General features: G+C 43.1%; 1 protein-coding gene across 19 annotated transcripts in view; it reads left to right on the top strand.

The window, feature by feature from the left end:
* The window catches only part of LOC143519515 (uncharacterized), a 29,843-nt gene extending 15,259 nt beyond the window's left edge, over positions 1 to 14,584 (top strand). For 2 of the 19 annotated variants that reach the window (XM_077013037.1, XM_077013036.1), the window contains exons 5-7: positions 5,021 to 5,215; positions 10,090 to 13,015; positions 13,089 to 14,582. In XM_077013037.1, coding sequence (XP_076869152.1) covers positions 5,078 to 5,215; positions 10,090 to 10,995 — 1,044 coding nt within the window. In that variant the 5' untranslated portion in view covers positions 5,021 to 5,077 and the 3' untranslated portion in view covers positions 10,996 to 13,015; positions 13,089 to 14,582. Of the gene's footprint in view, positions 1 to 5,020; positions 5,216 to 10,089; positions 13,016 to 13,088 lie in introns of all 19 variants that reach the window. The other 17 variants (XM_077013049.1, XM_077013048.1, XM_077013046.1 and 14 more) reach the window with 17 other exon arrangements.
* The last annotated feature ends 2,317 nt before the right edge of the window (positions 14,585 to 16,901 follow it).

Genomic DNA, 16,901 nt, shown 5'->3' with positions numbered 1-16,901 from the left:
CGGGGGCCCCCCAAAACCGGCTGAGCGCGTCCTCCGGAATTTCTTTGAATAATCTATTATTCTTGGAATCCCAGGCTACCTACTCATTCATTTAACCGTGACCGAGCGCATTCTCCACCGTTCTCTCTTTTTTTTTTTTTTTTTAGAACAATAGTTCCCCTTTTTTTAACGTGGGCTACCTACTCGTCACCTGAGCGCGTCCTCCACCGTTCTTTTTTTAGAACCAAAGTTCTTTTTAAGAACGTGGGCTACCTGCTCTTTCTCTGGGCACGTCCTCCACCGTTCTCTTTTAGAACCAAGGTTCTTTTTAGAACGTGGGCTGCCTACTTTCTCTGAGCGCGTCCTCCACCGTTCTCTTTTAGAACCAAGGTTCTTTTTAGAACGTGGGCTGCCTACTCTTCAACCGTTTACTGCAGTTTACAGGGCGTCCTCCTCCCGACTTTATGAGTCGTAGGGCAATCCTCCTGTCTATATATCGAGTTTGTAACACGTATACAATTTCAATACTAAATTTACAGAGAGTATTTCGCCTCGGCCATTTAGTGACTGAACTTTAATTTAGCCTATGACGTAGTAACATCAGCCAATAGGAGAGAATGGCTCCTTACCTTTTTTCAGACCGCGCGGTTTAGTTCAGTCACCTCACGGACGGATTGACCTCCTCTCTTGTCCTAATTGCAGAATTCGACTCCAGCCAAAAACCATCCTCTGCTACCAATTTGTTGGGAATTTTCTTCTCCGACCCAGACGGGCCCCAACACCGCCCCGATGAACCGACTGGTTTTTGACTGAGTGGTCCAAGCAAAGTCTTGACAACAAAAAGTTCTTTTAAAATGATTTATATAGAATATTAATGAATGCAATATAATAGAAGTATACGTGGTACAAACTCTTCAGTGCACTGGTGCTAGTTGCCTAGGAATCTACCTAACCCAAGTGGATCTCAGCAGTGTCCAAGCGAAAAGCCTCTCGTGCTGGGCGATGTCCTTTCTTTCATACTCTCTGTCCATAAGTTTTCGATTTGTTAAGTTTCGATAACTCCCCAATCCTGGCTGCTCTCCATGGAAAATCACCTGCTCCTCTTCTCCCAGTCTGTGTGCCTGGTTATCTAAAAACTGCTTGCTACACATCCTGCACTGAATAGGCCCCTTCTGTTCTCCTCAAGGCCACTGAGGCCTCCTTACTCCTGCTTTCCCACAGTCTTCCTGAAAAACACTAAATTGACACATCAAGTTATTAGCCTTTAATTTTCTTTTTTCCAACACTGCCCATGGGTCAGAATGCCCTAATTTAAGTACTTCCTGCCTCAAACCTACAGGTACCACAAGTTGTTCTATTTCACCTTTTACTCGGAAAAGAATGTCCCTAATTATTGTGAACTGGATCTCTGTTCCTCTGCCTTTAGGAATAGTGGCTCAAGTGACTTGTCCTGACGTTGTAACTGCGCCACGCTACCAGGCAATGCGTCTACCTCTATATCAGGACATTCTACTTGTTCCTCTATAGCAGTGCCTCTGATTTTATCTTGCCTTTTTTGTCGTTTGGACTTTTTAAATTTTAGGAGTCTCATTATAGGGTAACTCCCTCAAGAGGGTCTGATTTTCCCCTGCTACACTCTCCTGCTTAGCCTGCAGCCTGGTTACAACCATTACATCAGCTGTTTTCTGCCTATCTGCTAAGAGGTCTATTAAAACGGGTACATCTCTGCCTAAAATCACGGAGTAGGGAGATTGCTGAATTATACCCAGGTTTAACAGATAAGCCTGCCCCTGTACCTCTATGCTTACTTCTGCTGTGGGATATACCTGCTCGTCCCCGTGTATGCACTTTACCCGTAATTTCCCGGTGTGTACTACTTCATTGTTGGGAAAACATTTAGCCGATACCAGCGTCTGACTAGCTCCCGTATCAATGAGCGCTTTGAACTTTCTACTGCCTATTTTTACAGTAATTGTGCTGTCTTTAGTATCATCAACAGTTTTAAAGCTAAACTCTCCTTGGGCTTGTGATAGAAATTCTGAAACCCTTAAATGGTGAGCACAATAAAAGTCAGAAGCAGTTGGGTTAGATAATAAAGTACAATGATTTATTTCAACAAAGCATGGATTAACCCCTGAGATCTCCGTTACAAACACGCCAGGTGTCTGTCACAGAGAGAGCTAATTCCCCATTCCAAACTCTCATCTTTTATACGTTTAATCATCAATACACACGGTGTCCACGAGGTGAACACGAGGTGATCAACCAAATGTGATTGGACAATACATGAAATAATTAACACTGATTTGACAGATGCATATGACGCATGTCCCCTCCAAGCTCAGCATCCTCGTGATGTCATGACAGACTGAGTGTCGCCGTAGTCCCTTCCAAGTAGAGATTAGCCGTCTCCAGCGAGGTCAGTTTAGGAACACCAGAGGAACATCAGATTAGGCCTCAGCCGAGGCCAGAGAACACACGCACACACATCTGAGCCCTACTGAAGTCACGAGAATGGCTTCAGTGCCATGATTAACACACGTATATGTAAAAAGATCTAACACCTATATCTAATGTGTTTAATGTATACTAAGAAAGCCTGACATAAATGGAAATCACCAAATTTCCACCACATTTCCGTCCTTTTTGTCCTTTATGGACAAATCACATCGACTACAGACCACTCCAATACAGGCTTTCGATCGTAGTGTCACTTACAGAAAGTACATGGATGGTCAAACAAACTACACCTGATTACAAACAGAATCAACATCAGGTGGTAGATTTGTGGCCTTGACATCCGTCCACATCGTGAGGTCCTCAGGTGTTGGCGCCGTGTCTGCAGCCTGCAAGACACAACTCCTCAGAAGTGACAGCATACAAGGCCCACAGAAAGCCATCAACAACAATCGCCATTGTGCTCCATCCCTGGATGAGCAAAAGCACAGGGTTCATGGTGGGTGATTGTTGACCATTCTTGACAGCCGTTGTGCTTGGAGTGCGGGTCACGCCCTTTCTGCACTTCCACCCACTCAGCTGAGGCGCCTGAACACCCTCCTTTCACTCTACAGAAGCTGGGATGCTTCAGGACTGCTCTTCGTCTGCTCAGGTTCAAGAACCTTCTTGCAATGGCTGGCGTGAATCCATGTTCCAGGTTGTGCTGTGGACCTTAGGTAACGCCTCTTTCACCGCCCTTTGAACTTGTGACAAGAGAGAGGACAGGTTTGCACAATAATTCAACATGGCATCATTGCATCATTACTGTATTTGGCGGCCTGCCAAATAAGATCTCAAACGGACTCAGGCCCGTTCTCCCCCGGAGATCTCAGGGTTAATCCATGCCCCGTTAAAACAAATCACTGCACTCCCTTCTAGGATGTTCACACAGTATCTCACTGACCTCACCGTCAGTACGGCTACTATTACATGCACCCATTTTGCTGCTTCTGCGGAGAGAGACAACTACTCACCCACGCTCTCTCATACCACAAACACTCACACAGAGCGCGACCTTCACTCTCACTGGTTTTATGCAAACTGTGTGCTCGTCAACCCACAGTTGCGTGTGGCCACCTGGTGCTCGACTCCCAGTCGAGGGTGAAACTCCCAATCACTCAGTTACCCTGTCCGGTAACCACCGATGGTGCCACCTGTATAACCCCCCCCCCCACCCCCGTGGAGTTCGACCGCCAAACCTCTCGACTCTTGTCGAGTTAGATCCCCTGATCCTGACAGTTCCCTATGAACTGCGTCTGGCGTCGCCTGTGTATACACGCACCAGGAGGTCACCAAATTTCCACCACAGGCTGTACGACAAACGACTGGAGCTACTCGATAAATTAGGACAAGCACTAATTTTGTGGCTGGTTTGGTTACAGTTAAAGCACCGTAGTGTTTTATCTGCGGGGCGTCTATCGCTAGCTGCTCTCACATTAATCGCACTCGAGCGCCCGTGTGTAGGTGGTCTGCTATATTGTGGCATCGGAATACTACCCCGTCCCCCAGCAAACATACCAAACTCGTTGTGCTGACGCGGTTTGTTGACTTCGTCAAAGCGGAAGTTGCCTTCTGTCTGTCTCGCTGCCACGAATGCCTCTGACATCTCTACCGCTTGGAGAGTTGACCCGGGACTACGCTCAATAATCCACCTCCTGAGCTCTGGCTTGACCATGCGCAGGTACTGTTCCAGCATGATCACGTCGCCAATCTCTTCCTTAGTCTTCTCCTGTGGCGTCATCCACTTCTCGTAGAGACCTTTCAGCCTAGTGTAGAGCTCCCGTGGTGTCTCTGCCTCGAGTATGTCGTTCATCCGGAACCTCTGGCGGTAAGTGTCTTTGTTTATTTTGTATTTTCGCAGGATAACGTCTTTTACTTTGTGGTAGTCGCTGATGTCCGTACCATCCATAGCTACGTAAGCCGCCCTGGCTTTTCCTTCCAGGAGCGGGGCCAGATGTAGCGCCCAACTTCCACTTGGCCAGTTTGCCGTTTGCGCTATGCGTTCGAACATTGTGAGGAAGTGTTCGATGTCATCTGACTCTTTTAGCGTTGGCAGTCTTGGTGTTGGCCACACTGTGTGTGATGAAACTTGCGATGTAGATTGCCGTGTTTCACTTTCATTTGCTTGGTCTGCACTCTCTGCTTGAGTGCGTCGTATAATCCGAGAATGAGCGAAGTCCGTTGTTTCTTCACTCTAGTCTTGTTCGCGTCTCCCTGCAGCCCGGTCCTTGTGGACTTCTTCCTGCAGTAAACCGAACTGGTGCTGCATTGAGCACCATCTTTGCTCCTGTTTTGCTACTTCTTTTTGGAAATAGTCATCCCTTCCTTTTTGCTCTGTCATGAAGCTCTGGAGCATTGCACACAGCTGTTCTACATCTGCGGGTGGGTCGCCAGACGCAGCTTCGGTGCTAGAGATTAGAAGCGGGTCATCTTCTCTTTGCTGTGGTTGACTCGTTGCTGGTGGAACTCTTTTTGGCGGCATTCTCCCAGTCTTGTAGCTTGCCTTGCTTTTAGAAGAGTCTGCTAACCTGTTTCTCTTCCGCAGGTGACCCTGCGTGACCCCGCTTTCCGGGGTCTCCCTCTCCCGCCTGCAGGGGCGGGCATGCGAGGGTCACTGGGATGTGCGGCCCTGGGACTCCACTGCTCCTGGAGGGGCCGTGGGTGGGTGGGATTCCCGGGTCTTTCTCTGCCTGCCTCTGGCCTCTGGGGGAATGTTGTCGCGGCTTTCTTACCCTTGCTGGTAAGCATATTCCGTACATTTATACTATGTTGCACTTTTAGGTTGCACATAAACACACACTCACACATACACATGCATCACAGTCATGTGTGCTATATGTCTTGGGTACACTTTCTGCTCTTCTTTGCAGTAGTCATTTGAGCTGGTTGTTTTTCCTCCTGCCCTTCTGTCTTTTCCCTTTTTATTCTTTCTCTCCCCCTCTTTTCTTGGTCCACCTAACCCCAATAATTATCACTTTGCATATTGTTATCACTATATTATACAGAATTGTTTTAATTGTCATTTGAACTGTACATAAGAACAAAGTTGTCCTCCAAAGATTGGGGGGTGGAGGTGGGCCATTAACAAAAAAAAAAGACTGTAATCTGTCTCTTTCTCTGTATACTTTATTAACCAGATTTTGTCCTGTTCTACGGTAAATAGCAGCTATTGTTTGGGTGAGCATTGCCAGCACTGTCGTGACCAGAGGTGGGCAGTAACGAAGTACATTTACTTAAGTACTGTACTTAAGTACAGTTCTTGAGTATTTGTACTTTACTTAAGTTGATTTTTTAAAAAATACTTATGACTTTCACTTCACTACAGTTGAATAACAAATACAGTACTTATCACTCCACTACATTTCTGTCCAGCTCTCGTTACTCGTTACTTCCACACACAACTCTCCTCCCCTCCCCCGATAGTATTTTCACAGGTGACAGCCTATCAGCAATCAAGGATGTGTCTGTGAGTTGTAAAATCAAGTTCGGTGTCGCTAGTCGTTCTTTTCCTAAATAACAGCAACATGAGCGGAGACGGCGGTGATGGAGCATGCCAGGGTTGCCAACTTTTCAAGATCGCTTGGAGGGAGATTTGAACCTGGACTTGGTGGCGAGTGTAAATTGTTGATCGGGGGGTGGCGAACGTTACCGGGGCGGTGAAAAATGGACACAAATTAAGTATTATATCGCGATCGCCGGTGGTTGATAGATATAGATCAGAGGTAAATAAACTAGATTTTTTTATTGGCGTGAGATATCGGAACTGTGGCGTGAGAGCGTGTGAAAACGGTCAAATGCGTGTGTCTCACGCTCAATGCGTGAGAGCTGGCAACCCTGGCATGCTCTTTTGCACCCATGGCCGTATCTCGACAAAATGTTCCAGTTTTCTGAACGGATGAATCATTTCTATCGTTTTAAATGCATGCTTTGTTTGCCAAAAACAAACTATATCACTGCATACCAAAATTCACCGTCCCACCTGAGGAAGTATATTACGGTATGCAGCCTAAATGTTTTGTTAAGTGACTATGTAGTCAGAGGAGCTTTGCAGTAAGGCTAGTGAAATGACTTTGCCTGCTCACTCCACTGCTAGGTCTGCTAGGATCACTATAAATAATGTTAACATTATATTGGCAAGTAATTCAAACTACGGAAACATCAATAAGGGAAACTGTGTGGGTTAATCGAATCTTGTCAAATAATGTTTCCATTCTAATGTCAGTGTAGAATTAATGTCAATAATTCTAATGTGGCTGTGATTTCTAGTTTGAAAAGAGTTTGTTAGCATGTTGGGTGGCATGGAGTTGGTGGGCTTTAGCCATACTGCAAAAGGTTGTAGCAAGGTTAGACTACCAAGATGCCACACTGCTAATTTTACTTTGTCTTTGTTTATATTGACTGTAGCATAATGTTGTATTGGATGACTGAATACCTAACTAGCAAAGAGAGAAAACCGTTATTTTATTATTGACTTTTAATATGGTAACATAATTTGCTTAAACAGGTTAGGCTAGGCTAATCAGTGAATTGTGTTTTTAGAAAATGTTTTTGTTCCTTAAACTAAAGTGTAGGTTAAACTTTTCTGCTACCACTACCTGAATGATGTACATCATTGGAATATGCCTTATGGATTATTATCAAAGACTGTATGAATATTATGCCCAAAGAGGATTTGGTAGGATGTATAATACTTTTAAACTATAAAGTATTTTATACAAATGTGACGGAAGGTGTACTTCCGTCACATTATTTAATGTGATTTAATACGTATTTTTAAAAGCAAGTACTTCAGTACTTTCACTTAAGTAAGATTTTGAACATGCAACTTTCACTTGTATCGGAGTAGCATTTGACCAGTGGTATCTGTACTTTGACTCAAGTAATGAAATTGAGTACTTTGTCCGCCTCTGGTCGTGACCCTGATGTGGTAGTGGTGTGGTAATGTGGCTTTGTCCACATACTTTCCACTTTACTAGGCATACCTACCATGTGGGTCCACCTTGTAGGTGTAAAGTCAGAGACAATAACTGATCTGTCTGTTCACAGTTTCTAAGTCATCTAGATATTCATCAGTGTTCACAGAGCACTGCACACATTATACCTTTGGCTGTAAATTATTGGTAATTGCAATCCTGGTCCTGTAGACGCCCTGTCCTTTATATTTTAGTGTCTTTGCTGCTCCCAGCACACTTTTCAAGTTGCAAGGGGTGTTAAAGCAGTGAAAGCACTCAAATGTTCAGGGCATGCACAGGACCAGGTTTGGAGAAACACTGGGTTAGTGGACTTTTTTTAGCAAGCAGTAAATCTGAGTGTTTAAAAATGTACATTGGATCAAGCTTTATCTGATCCAATCCTGAATAATAGCTGCTCTGTAGTGTTTAAATAGGATCAATAAAGTATACAAAAAGGTACAGACTACAGTCTGATACTGTAGAACAGGGGTGCTGGATCCTGGTCCTGGAGATCTACCACCCTAAAGTTCACCTATATGATCAGTGCAACTGAGAACATCCACAAAGACTTGATTTACAAGGAGGTGGTCATAATAATCTGACTGGCATGTATAGATTACACATTAAATATGAGAAAGAAAAAAAAACAGATGTACTTACAGTGGGTCTTGACAACGCTTCCTCAAGGGCACTCAAGTGGGAGCCTCCACTGGCCTGACCAACACGAAGCATTTTGGATGTTGACGGCTCAATAAGACTCCAGAAGGCCATTAGATGCCCATATGTGGCAAACATAGTGTGTGGCAAAAATATATATATAACCAACACCGATTCCTAAGTTGATCCTTGCACTCCTCCAGACATGTGCATGTGTTTCCCTACTCCAGTTCTCAACACACCTCTACCATATTGTTCTTACTGATAAACATGTGTGTGTTAAGAGCTGGGTGAGGGAGAAAAAACATGCACTTTCAACATGGATAGCAAGGGTGAAATACCTGATTTAAGAAAATGCAAATATTTGTTACTACCAAAATAACGACATGAACTGAATTTTAGCCAGTCTTTTCAACATCCAAATAGTGCATTGAATACACCAGGGATATATTTTAGGATTCAAGCAACTGCTGCACGTTCGCCTGCTAAACTTAAAGTACATTAACTGCCTGTAAATAAAACGTATTTTGTATTCTATTTAGTGCACTACACAATGAGTGGGGAGCTATTTGGGTCATGATCTAATCAAACACAGCTACACGGTTACGCGGTTATGTCTTGTGATTATCCGTCTCACCTGTGGCTCGTCTCGTCATCACTTGGGGTTTATGGGGTCTGTCTATTTAATGTACGTTCGCGCAGTGTCCTGTGCTCGTCGTTGTCTGAGTCATACGTTTTCTGTGAGTAGCTGTGTGTTTTACGTCGGGAGCGGGAGCTGCAGGCGCTGCGGTGGGCGGTCCTCCTCCTGCCCTCGCCGCAAACCCTCCACCGGGTGCAGCGCGAACCCTCCACCGGGTGTGAGCCTTCCTAACCTGGCAGTGGGAGCGCTGTCTGTAACCTCTATCTCCTCTTCCTCCTCACTGCCCAGGCTCCAGCTCATGGGCGTGGCTGGGCTCCCACCCCGGGAGCCGTCCATCGCGCTCCCCTCGGAGCGGTAAGGGGGAGCGCTCACCCCCAGGCTGTTACTCCCCTTGACGGTCCCGGCAGAACGCTCAGTGGGTGGCGAACTACCCTCGTCCTCCGTACATAGCTCGCTGTCCGTGCACTCAGAGTCACTTTAATATGAGTACATATATTGCGCAGATGGCGCACGTAAAACACACAGCTACTCACAGAAAACGTATGACTCAGACAACGACGAGCACAGGACACTGCGCGAACGTACATTAAATAGACAGACCCCATAAACCCCAAGTGATGACGAGACGAGCCACAGGTGAGACGGATAATCACAAGACATAACCGCGTAACCGTGTAGCTGTGTTTGATTAGATCATGACACAAATAGCTCCCCACTCATTGTGTAGTGCACTAAGTAGAATACAAAATACGTTTTATTTACAGGCAGTTAATGTACTTTAAGTTTAGCAGGCGAACGTGCAGCAGTTGCTTGAATCCTAAAATATATCCCTGGTGTATTCAATGCACTATTTGGATGTTGAAAAGACTGGCTAAAATTCAGTTCATGTCGTTATTTTGGTAGTAACAAATATTTGCATTTTCTTAAATCAGGTATTTCACCCTTGCTATCCATGTTGACAGTTCATGTTTTTTCTCCCTCACCCAGCTCTTAACACACGCTTACAATGTTTATCAGTAAGAACAATATGGTAGAGGTGTGTTGAGAACTGGAGTAGGGAAACACATGCACATGTTCCCGCTCCCGATGTGGGTTCGGGGCACCGGGTCCTGTTGGCACCCCGGGACGGGTAGTGCCCTTGGTGGGGGAGTCTGTCACATTGAGGTCACATTGAGATTACAGTCTGATTATTGTATAACTACAAAGTGCTATATGATCTGATCCTATATAACCTAATTAACTGAAAACATCCACAAAGAGTACGGTTACAAGGGCTGTTTATAATGTGACCGGACTGTGTATATTATTTTAATCTTTTAAAAATATAATTTGTGTATGTTTTCTCTTTGTTTTTGCCCAATCCAGAAGCTAACACCAATTGAAGAGCTGTTCCTCTTTCTGATGTACTTGTCGGTTGGCCTAAAACAGAGGGATCTTGGGCACAGATTTTTTATTCACCGCACCACTGTGAGCCGGATCATCATTACGTGGGCCAACTTCTTTACACCCTTTACAGGCCTTTACACCCTGCTGGGATCCATGTGTATCTGGATGCCACCCGAAGTCATCAAGACTCACCTGCCCAAGGAGTTCTCAAGGTACCCAGACACACAGGTAGTGATTGACTGCACAGAGCTTCGCTGCCAGACTCCATCATCTTTACTGCTGCAAAGTGAAGTATTTTCAACATACAAGTCCCACTGCACTTTCAAAGGTATGTTGGGGATGGCACCACATGGAGCTGTGACATTTGTATCAGCACTTTACCAGGGGTCCATCAGTGACAAGGAAATCTTCAGGCAGTCAGGCATCACATCTCTACTGACACCTCACATGGCCATTATGGTAGACAAGGGATTCCTTGTTGATGACCTGGTTCCTTGTAAAGTACACAGGCCTGCTTTCCTGCACAAGAGAACACAGATGCTGGAAGATGATGTGAGAGAGACCCAGCATATTGCACGTCTAAGGGTACATGTGGAGAGGATGATTAGACGAATTAAAGAAAACAAACTATTTGACACTGTAATACCACTCTCCATCACAGGAAGTATCAATCAAATTGTTTACTGTGGCATGTCTTCTCTCCAGCTACCAGAATGGTCCTCTTGTCAAGAAATGGGCCTCGGATGGTGGAAAGGTCTGTATGAGTACAGAATATATAACATTTGCTCTTTCCCAAGAATACTTTTTACATTCATGTACAGGGCTTTTTGTTATTATTTTAGAAATGTTACAGAATTTCTCCTGATGTTTCCCTGCTGCAATTAAGGCTTTCATGATTTGAGGTAGGTTTACTAAATAAGGAAAAACAGCAGGGCAATGGTACTCCAGGGGGGTATTCCACGAAGCGAGCTAACTCAGTAAGCCGGGCTTTTAAAGACAAGCCTGGCTCATTTTGCTCAAATTCGGTTCCACAAAAGAGGCTAGACTTGAGCCTCGCTCAGTTACTACAGCAACATATACGTTTGAACTAACCTGCTCCGTACCAGGCTAGAGTTGAGGCTTAGCTTAGCCGGACCGCTTCTATTGGCTGAGCAGCGTGATGTCAGTCTCGCCATCCGGGAAACTGAATTGAGGAACAAGGTTCCGCTGCAGTTCTATCCATTAAATGGCTGTGGATGTAGCATATATTATAACATCTTTATACATTTAATTGAGTACTGTAATTATTAGTTTGGAATGATTGCAGGTTATTATTATCAAAATTTAATAATTATATTTCAAAATGCAATTTATATTTCGATCTTAAGAGTACATATTCAATGTTATTCAGTGAGGTTTCTGCACATTTTAATGTATTGGTTTAATCTTCACAAATTCAGGTCAGTGTAAAATGGAATACAGTGTCTAATCGCAGTTATGGTGCAGAAACATACATTAGCATAAACTCTATATCACAAAAAATACAATTCTTTGTACCTGAGTATTAATAATTATTAATACTGAGTAATTTAGGTGAAGATACTTTTAGGTATATATTTATCCCCATACTTCCTCTTTTGTGTTCAAATTACAAGCAAATCATATCACTTTGCAATTTACATATGTTCAGTATAAATAATGTAAATGTGTGGTTAACTTAATGGTGCAAAAAGGAAATGGATACAGACAAATACCTTACCAAGATTTTCATACAGGTGATACAAATAATCCAAAATGTAAGCTATAAAAAGAGCAGCTAACAGTGAAGGCTGAAGGCTGATTGACCATGGCATGCCCATTTGTAGAGAATCCAGTAGATGAGGGAGTGTGTATAGTGCACAGAGCATTCATGCTATCAGCTCCAAGGTCATTCCAGGACAGGACAGATCCACTGGGCTTTCCAGATGACTACTTATTTGAGCACTACAGGTCAGGGGCGCAGATGGCACTGGGGACGGGGGGGACATGTCCCCTCCAGATTTATATTGACCCCATCCGAAATCTAGCATCTACAAGCATAAACGCATATATTGTACAGCTTGGTCCCCCTCACTTCAGAATTTCCATCTGCGCCGATGCTACAGGTTCAGAAGACACAGTATTATATATCTTTGTAAATTACCGGGGCCATATATTGAGAAGACCACTAGACGTAGTAAAGCTCTTACCAAACCCCAAACAGTCTGTATCGCTTTGTGCTTCTTTGCCAGTCGTGCATTTCTGTACAGCTTTGGGGATGCATAACATCTTAGTAAGGCAACGTTCTGCAGCGAAATTCGAAAGGTTTACCTTGCGCTTAAGCGCTTCCTTAATATATTCATTAAATTCCCTGGTCACAGAGGCATCCTTCCCATCCTTTTCAGAACAGCTGGCATGTATTCATGAGAAGTAGTGTTGGTTTGATCAGTAACTTGGAGTTAAATTTATATGACTTTAACAGACGCTCTTATCCAGAGCACTTACCAAAGTGCTTTGTATTCATCTTAATCAACTATTTCATGCTAAAATTCCTTCAATTCAAAACGCATTGAATTGTCTAGGATTTCCAAATGTCATTGGTGCTATAGACTGTACTCACATCTGGATAAAGGCTCCATCTGTACCCATGGAGGCAGACTATGTGAACCAAAAAATTATTTCACAGCATCAATGTACAGGTACATGCAAGTTTTGCCTACCCAACAGAAATTGTAAAGCATGTCAGTTCATGGGTTTGAATAACTTTCACCCTTTGTCACTTTTGCCATTGTTCTAGATGGTTTGCACCAGCCAATTTCTATTCTCCAACATTGAGGTAAAATGGCCCGGCTCGGTGCACGATTCCAGGATATTTCGTGCCTCCTCACTGGCACAGAGGTTTGCTAAGGTAAGAATACTCCAACCACACAAAATAGTGCAGATTTGGCCTCAGTGTTTAACTCTACTCCTTATAATCGTAGGTGCTTTTCCTGGCTTACTGCTTGGGGATAGGGGTTACCCCTGCCAACCTTTTCTTCTTACCCCATATGCAGACCCTACAACAGATGCAGAGAGGAGGTTCAATCATGCACATTCAAAGACAAGGGCATGCATTGAGATGGCATTTGGACAGTTAAAGAGCAGATTTAACTGCTTGCACCATCTCAGAGTGACTCCTGAGAGAGCCTGTGACATTAAAGCAGCCTGTGCAGTTTTGCACAATGTGGCAATACTGCAAAAAGAAGAAATGCCAAGAGTGCAGTTGGAGCAATGGGAAGACGACATTTTAATTGCAGACCACATGGATGGTAGAGCTGTGAGGGACATGTATGCAAACACTTACTTTAGTTAAGGGAATATTTTGTTTGCATTTGTTCATTAACACTATTAACATAAAACAAGAGGCGTTTTTTTTGGAAAGAGAAATGTATTAATTGTCTTGCTGAGCCTGTGGACAGAAGAAACAAAGAACAAAAATGTAAAATCTGAGAAACAACTGAACCTACCTTTAACATAAGGCTGTGTATCATGAGGACAGACAGGATCAGATGATGTTCCTCCTTCGATTCCCACAATGATGGGGCGTCCGCTGTTTTGCTCTAAAGCAAGGTCTTCTGCAGGAGTGAGGGCTGCTACAGGAGGCCCACCAGCAGCAGCAGCAGTAGCAGTTTTCTTTCTGGTTGCTAAAATATTTTATACAGTTGCCACGTTCTCCTAACCCCGCTCATGTTACTTCTACATCAGGAAATTATTAACATTATTAATTTACTATAACACTTTTAAAATGCCAATGAATGGATTAAATTATATGCTCACGCATTTAATGTGTCTGCAATATTGTGCCAGGCAGCTTCTCTGGCTTTATTAATACAGGACATGTTGCCTTTCTTCATAATAACGTCTTTATATTCCTCATAAAGACGTATGAGTAGCTCCTGTTCAGCAGAAGAAAAAAAAGCTGCTCGTTCTTTCAGCTCTTTCGACATTTTCTTGCCTTTTCGAATATCGATTAGTGAGGCTGTGTAAATACTGTGTGCACGCGCATGATCGCAGATTACAAAAGCCGGGCTTGAATTAGCGGGGACAGGTTGAGTCTGGATTTCGTTAGTGGAACGGAACTAGACGGAAGTGAACTGTTTGGCTAACTCAAGCGAGGCTCACTCTAATAAGCGCCGCTTTCATAAGCTCGCTTCGTGGAATAGCCCCCAGGACCAATGTTGCAAATCTGTGATAAATATTTAAGGGTGCATATGCATGTTATCCATGTGTTTACTTTTCATGTACACTTCCTGCAGTTTGAACTATGACCACTTACTTTTTGTAAATAGTTACTTCACATCTAATGGGCTTCACTTTTAATGTTTAATATTTAATATAAATGTTTCACTTGTTTGTACTTAAGCTTGACGAAATGTAAAACAATGACAAAGTGAAGGAAAATAAATAATTTTATTTTGAAACAAAGTGCTTGTGATTTGTCTATTGAGTTGTTTTTTTAAATATCAGAACTGTGCCAATGACATTCAAATGTTTTTCTATTCTACAGATCCTTATCAGGGTTATAAGAACATTTTAAACAAATACAACAATATATACAAACATACAAACTGAGTTTATAGACATCTGGGCATGTATAGGTGAAAAAAGAAATGGTCCACCTTTTGTTTAATGGTGTTAATTACCTGTGCATCTTTCAATATGCGCTGCACCAACATGTCCTCCTCAGCAAAAACAACAAAGTCACACCAGTCCATTCCTGTGATGAGCATCTGCCCCTGGATCTGCCAGTAGTAGTTATGATGACGCTTCAGCTGCAGTGTGCCCTGCTTTGCTTCTAGGTAAGAGCAGTCAACATAACTTACAGAGCAGAGGATCCTAATGATCAGAGATATATCTACAGAGATCACTATTTATTTATACTCATACTGCTAATGTGCATGGTTGAATAACTCAATCTATACTGTGGTATTTTATATTCATTTGTATGTTACTGTAATGATGCATACTAAAGTTTGTTTATGCAAAACAGTACTTCCGTTATGGTGAGTAGGTATAATTATTGGCCACTTTAGTTGGCACAATTCTTTTCAGGCCAGCTTAGTAGTTCAACAACTAAAGATCATTCAATTTCTCTGCATAGATTGATTGTCTTCACTCATTTATGGCCCAGACCACCCCTGAGCAGATATTATATGGGTGGTGGATCACTGTCAGCAGCGCAGTGGTATATGTGCTTTTTATTTTTTAAATCAATTACATTTTGCAGTCTTAATATCTGAAATGATGTCTTTGTAATTTAAAATAAGTAGTATATGTGTAACGACCTGCGCTGGGCAGAACAGGGAGGCGGACACAAACGCTGAGGAGAGCGAGATTTATTAAAGGAAATTCCATTGACAGAGTCGAAATAACGGGCGCAGGTCAGATCGGGAAGGCAGTCCATACATGAAATATACACAGGCATGACAACGGGTACAGATAACAACCAGACAGACTAACTAAGGAACAAAAGGCAAAACACACGGGAGACGGATAACACAAAGGCGCAAACTTACGAACAGCTGGAATGACTAGGCACAGGTTTGAACAAAAAGACCAATACGGACATGGGAGACACAGGGACTTTTATACACAGGACTAGACAAGGACCAGGTGCGAACAATGATAACAGGGGCGTGGCAAACAATGGGAAATCACAGAGACAACGAGCAGGGCGGGATAAACAGGCAGGGAATACAGACATGAGGGAACCCAGAGTGACAGCTACGAGAGGAGGCGTAGCCCTACGTGACAATATGACTGTATTCTGTGTTTATTGACATTTTTCATAGCACCCTACATTTTTACACAAATGTACAAAGTTTAGAATATTATTACTTACCAAAGTTCTTGGCTTGTGCCATTGCTGCTCACTCTCTGTGCAGCTCAGGACAGGAGGAACAGCAGGAACTCTTAGTTGTGAATAATGTGCAGTTTGATAAAGCAATGCCACCACATGATTGCACAAAGTTGTCCCAGCAACACATGAGCAGGTCTCGAATCATCTAATGAAATCTGCAAAAATACAAAATGTAGCAAATACAATGAGAAACAGTATCAAGTGCAATTTAATTTAAAAAAAACTGTTTACAAAATAAAATCCGCCAGGAAAGGCTATATAATTAGAATACACTGTCACTAATAGTCTACAGTGTTGCCTAATGTGGCCCTCATTTGACATAAACAATTTACCAGCTTCAATAGTATTTACAATAAAGTAAATCAGGAAACATCTGAACAAATACAGTTTCTGGGGGTTTTGCCTTTTAACATTCACTTTTCCTGACATTAAGTCATACTCACATTGCCAGGTAACATTACTCAAAACATTACTCCACTACTTACTTTTCACCAACAAAATGTTTTTAATCCCCATAAACATAAATCTAAAAACAACATTCATAGCATCTATCTTCTAAAGCACTGTCACCCTACACTCGAGCTGTGTGGCTTCTCCGACTTCTTCATGGACCTAAAACAGGTCGCCCTCACACACATCTCTCCTGTCACCTGATCTTTGTTCCACACTAAAATGCAAATAAAAGAATAGACTTAATCACAGTATGTGTTTAATAGTGAAGTGAGATAACTCAGTCCTGAGACAGGTTAAACAGCAGTCTCCGGCGCGGATTCCGTGTTTGTAAACAAAGCACAATATTCGTTGTTTTGTAAACAAACACGCGTCGGCGAACACCGTCGAGTTGCGCTTTGTTTACAAACACAGATTCCGCTGTTTAACCCAGTCATGGCCGGGC

Source organism: Brachyhypopomus gauderio, chromosome 7, assembly GCF_052324685.1.
Source record: "Brachyhypopomus gauderio isolate BG-103 chromosome 7, BGAUD_0.2, whole genome shotgun sequence".
NCBI lineage: Eukaryota > Metazoa > Chordata > Actinopteri > Gymnotiformes > Hypopomidae > Brachyhypopomus > Brachyhypopomus gauderio.
The sequence above is the reverse complement of the archived record's forward strand: the minus strand, read 5'-3'. Positions and strand labels throughout refer to the sequence as shown.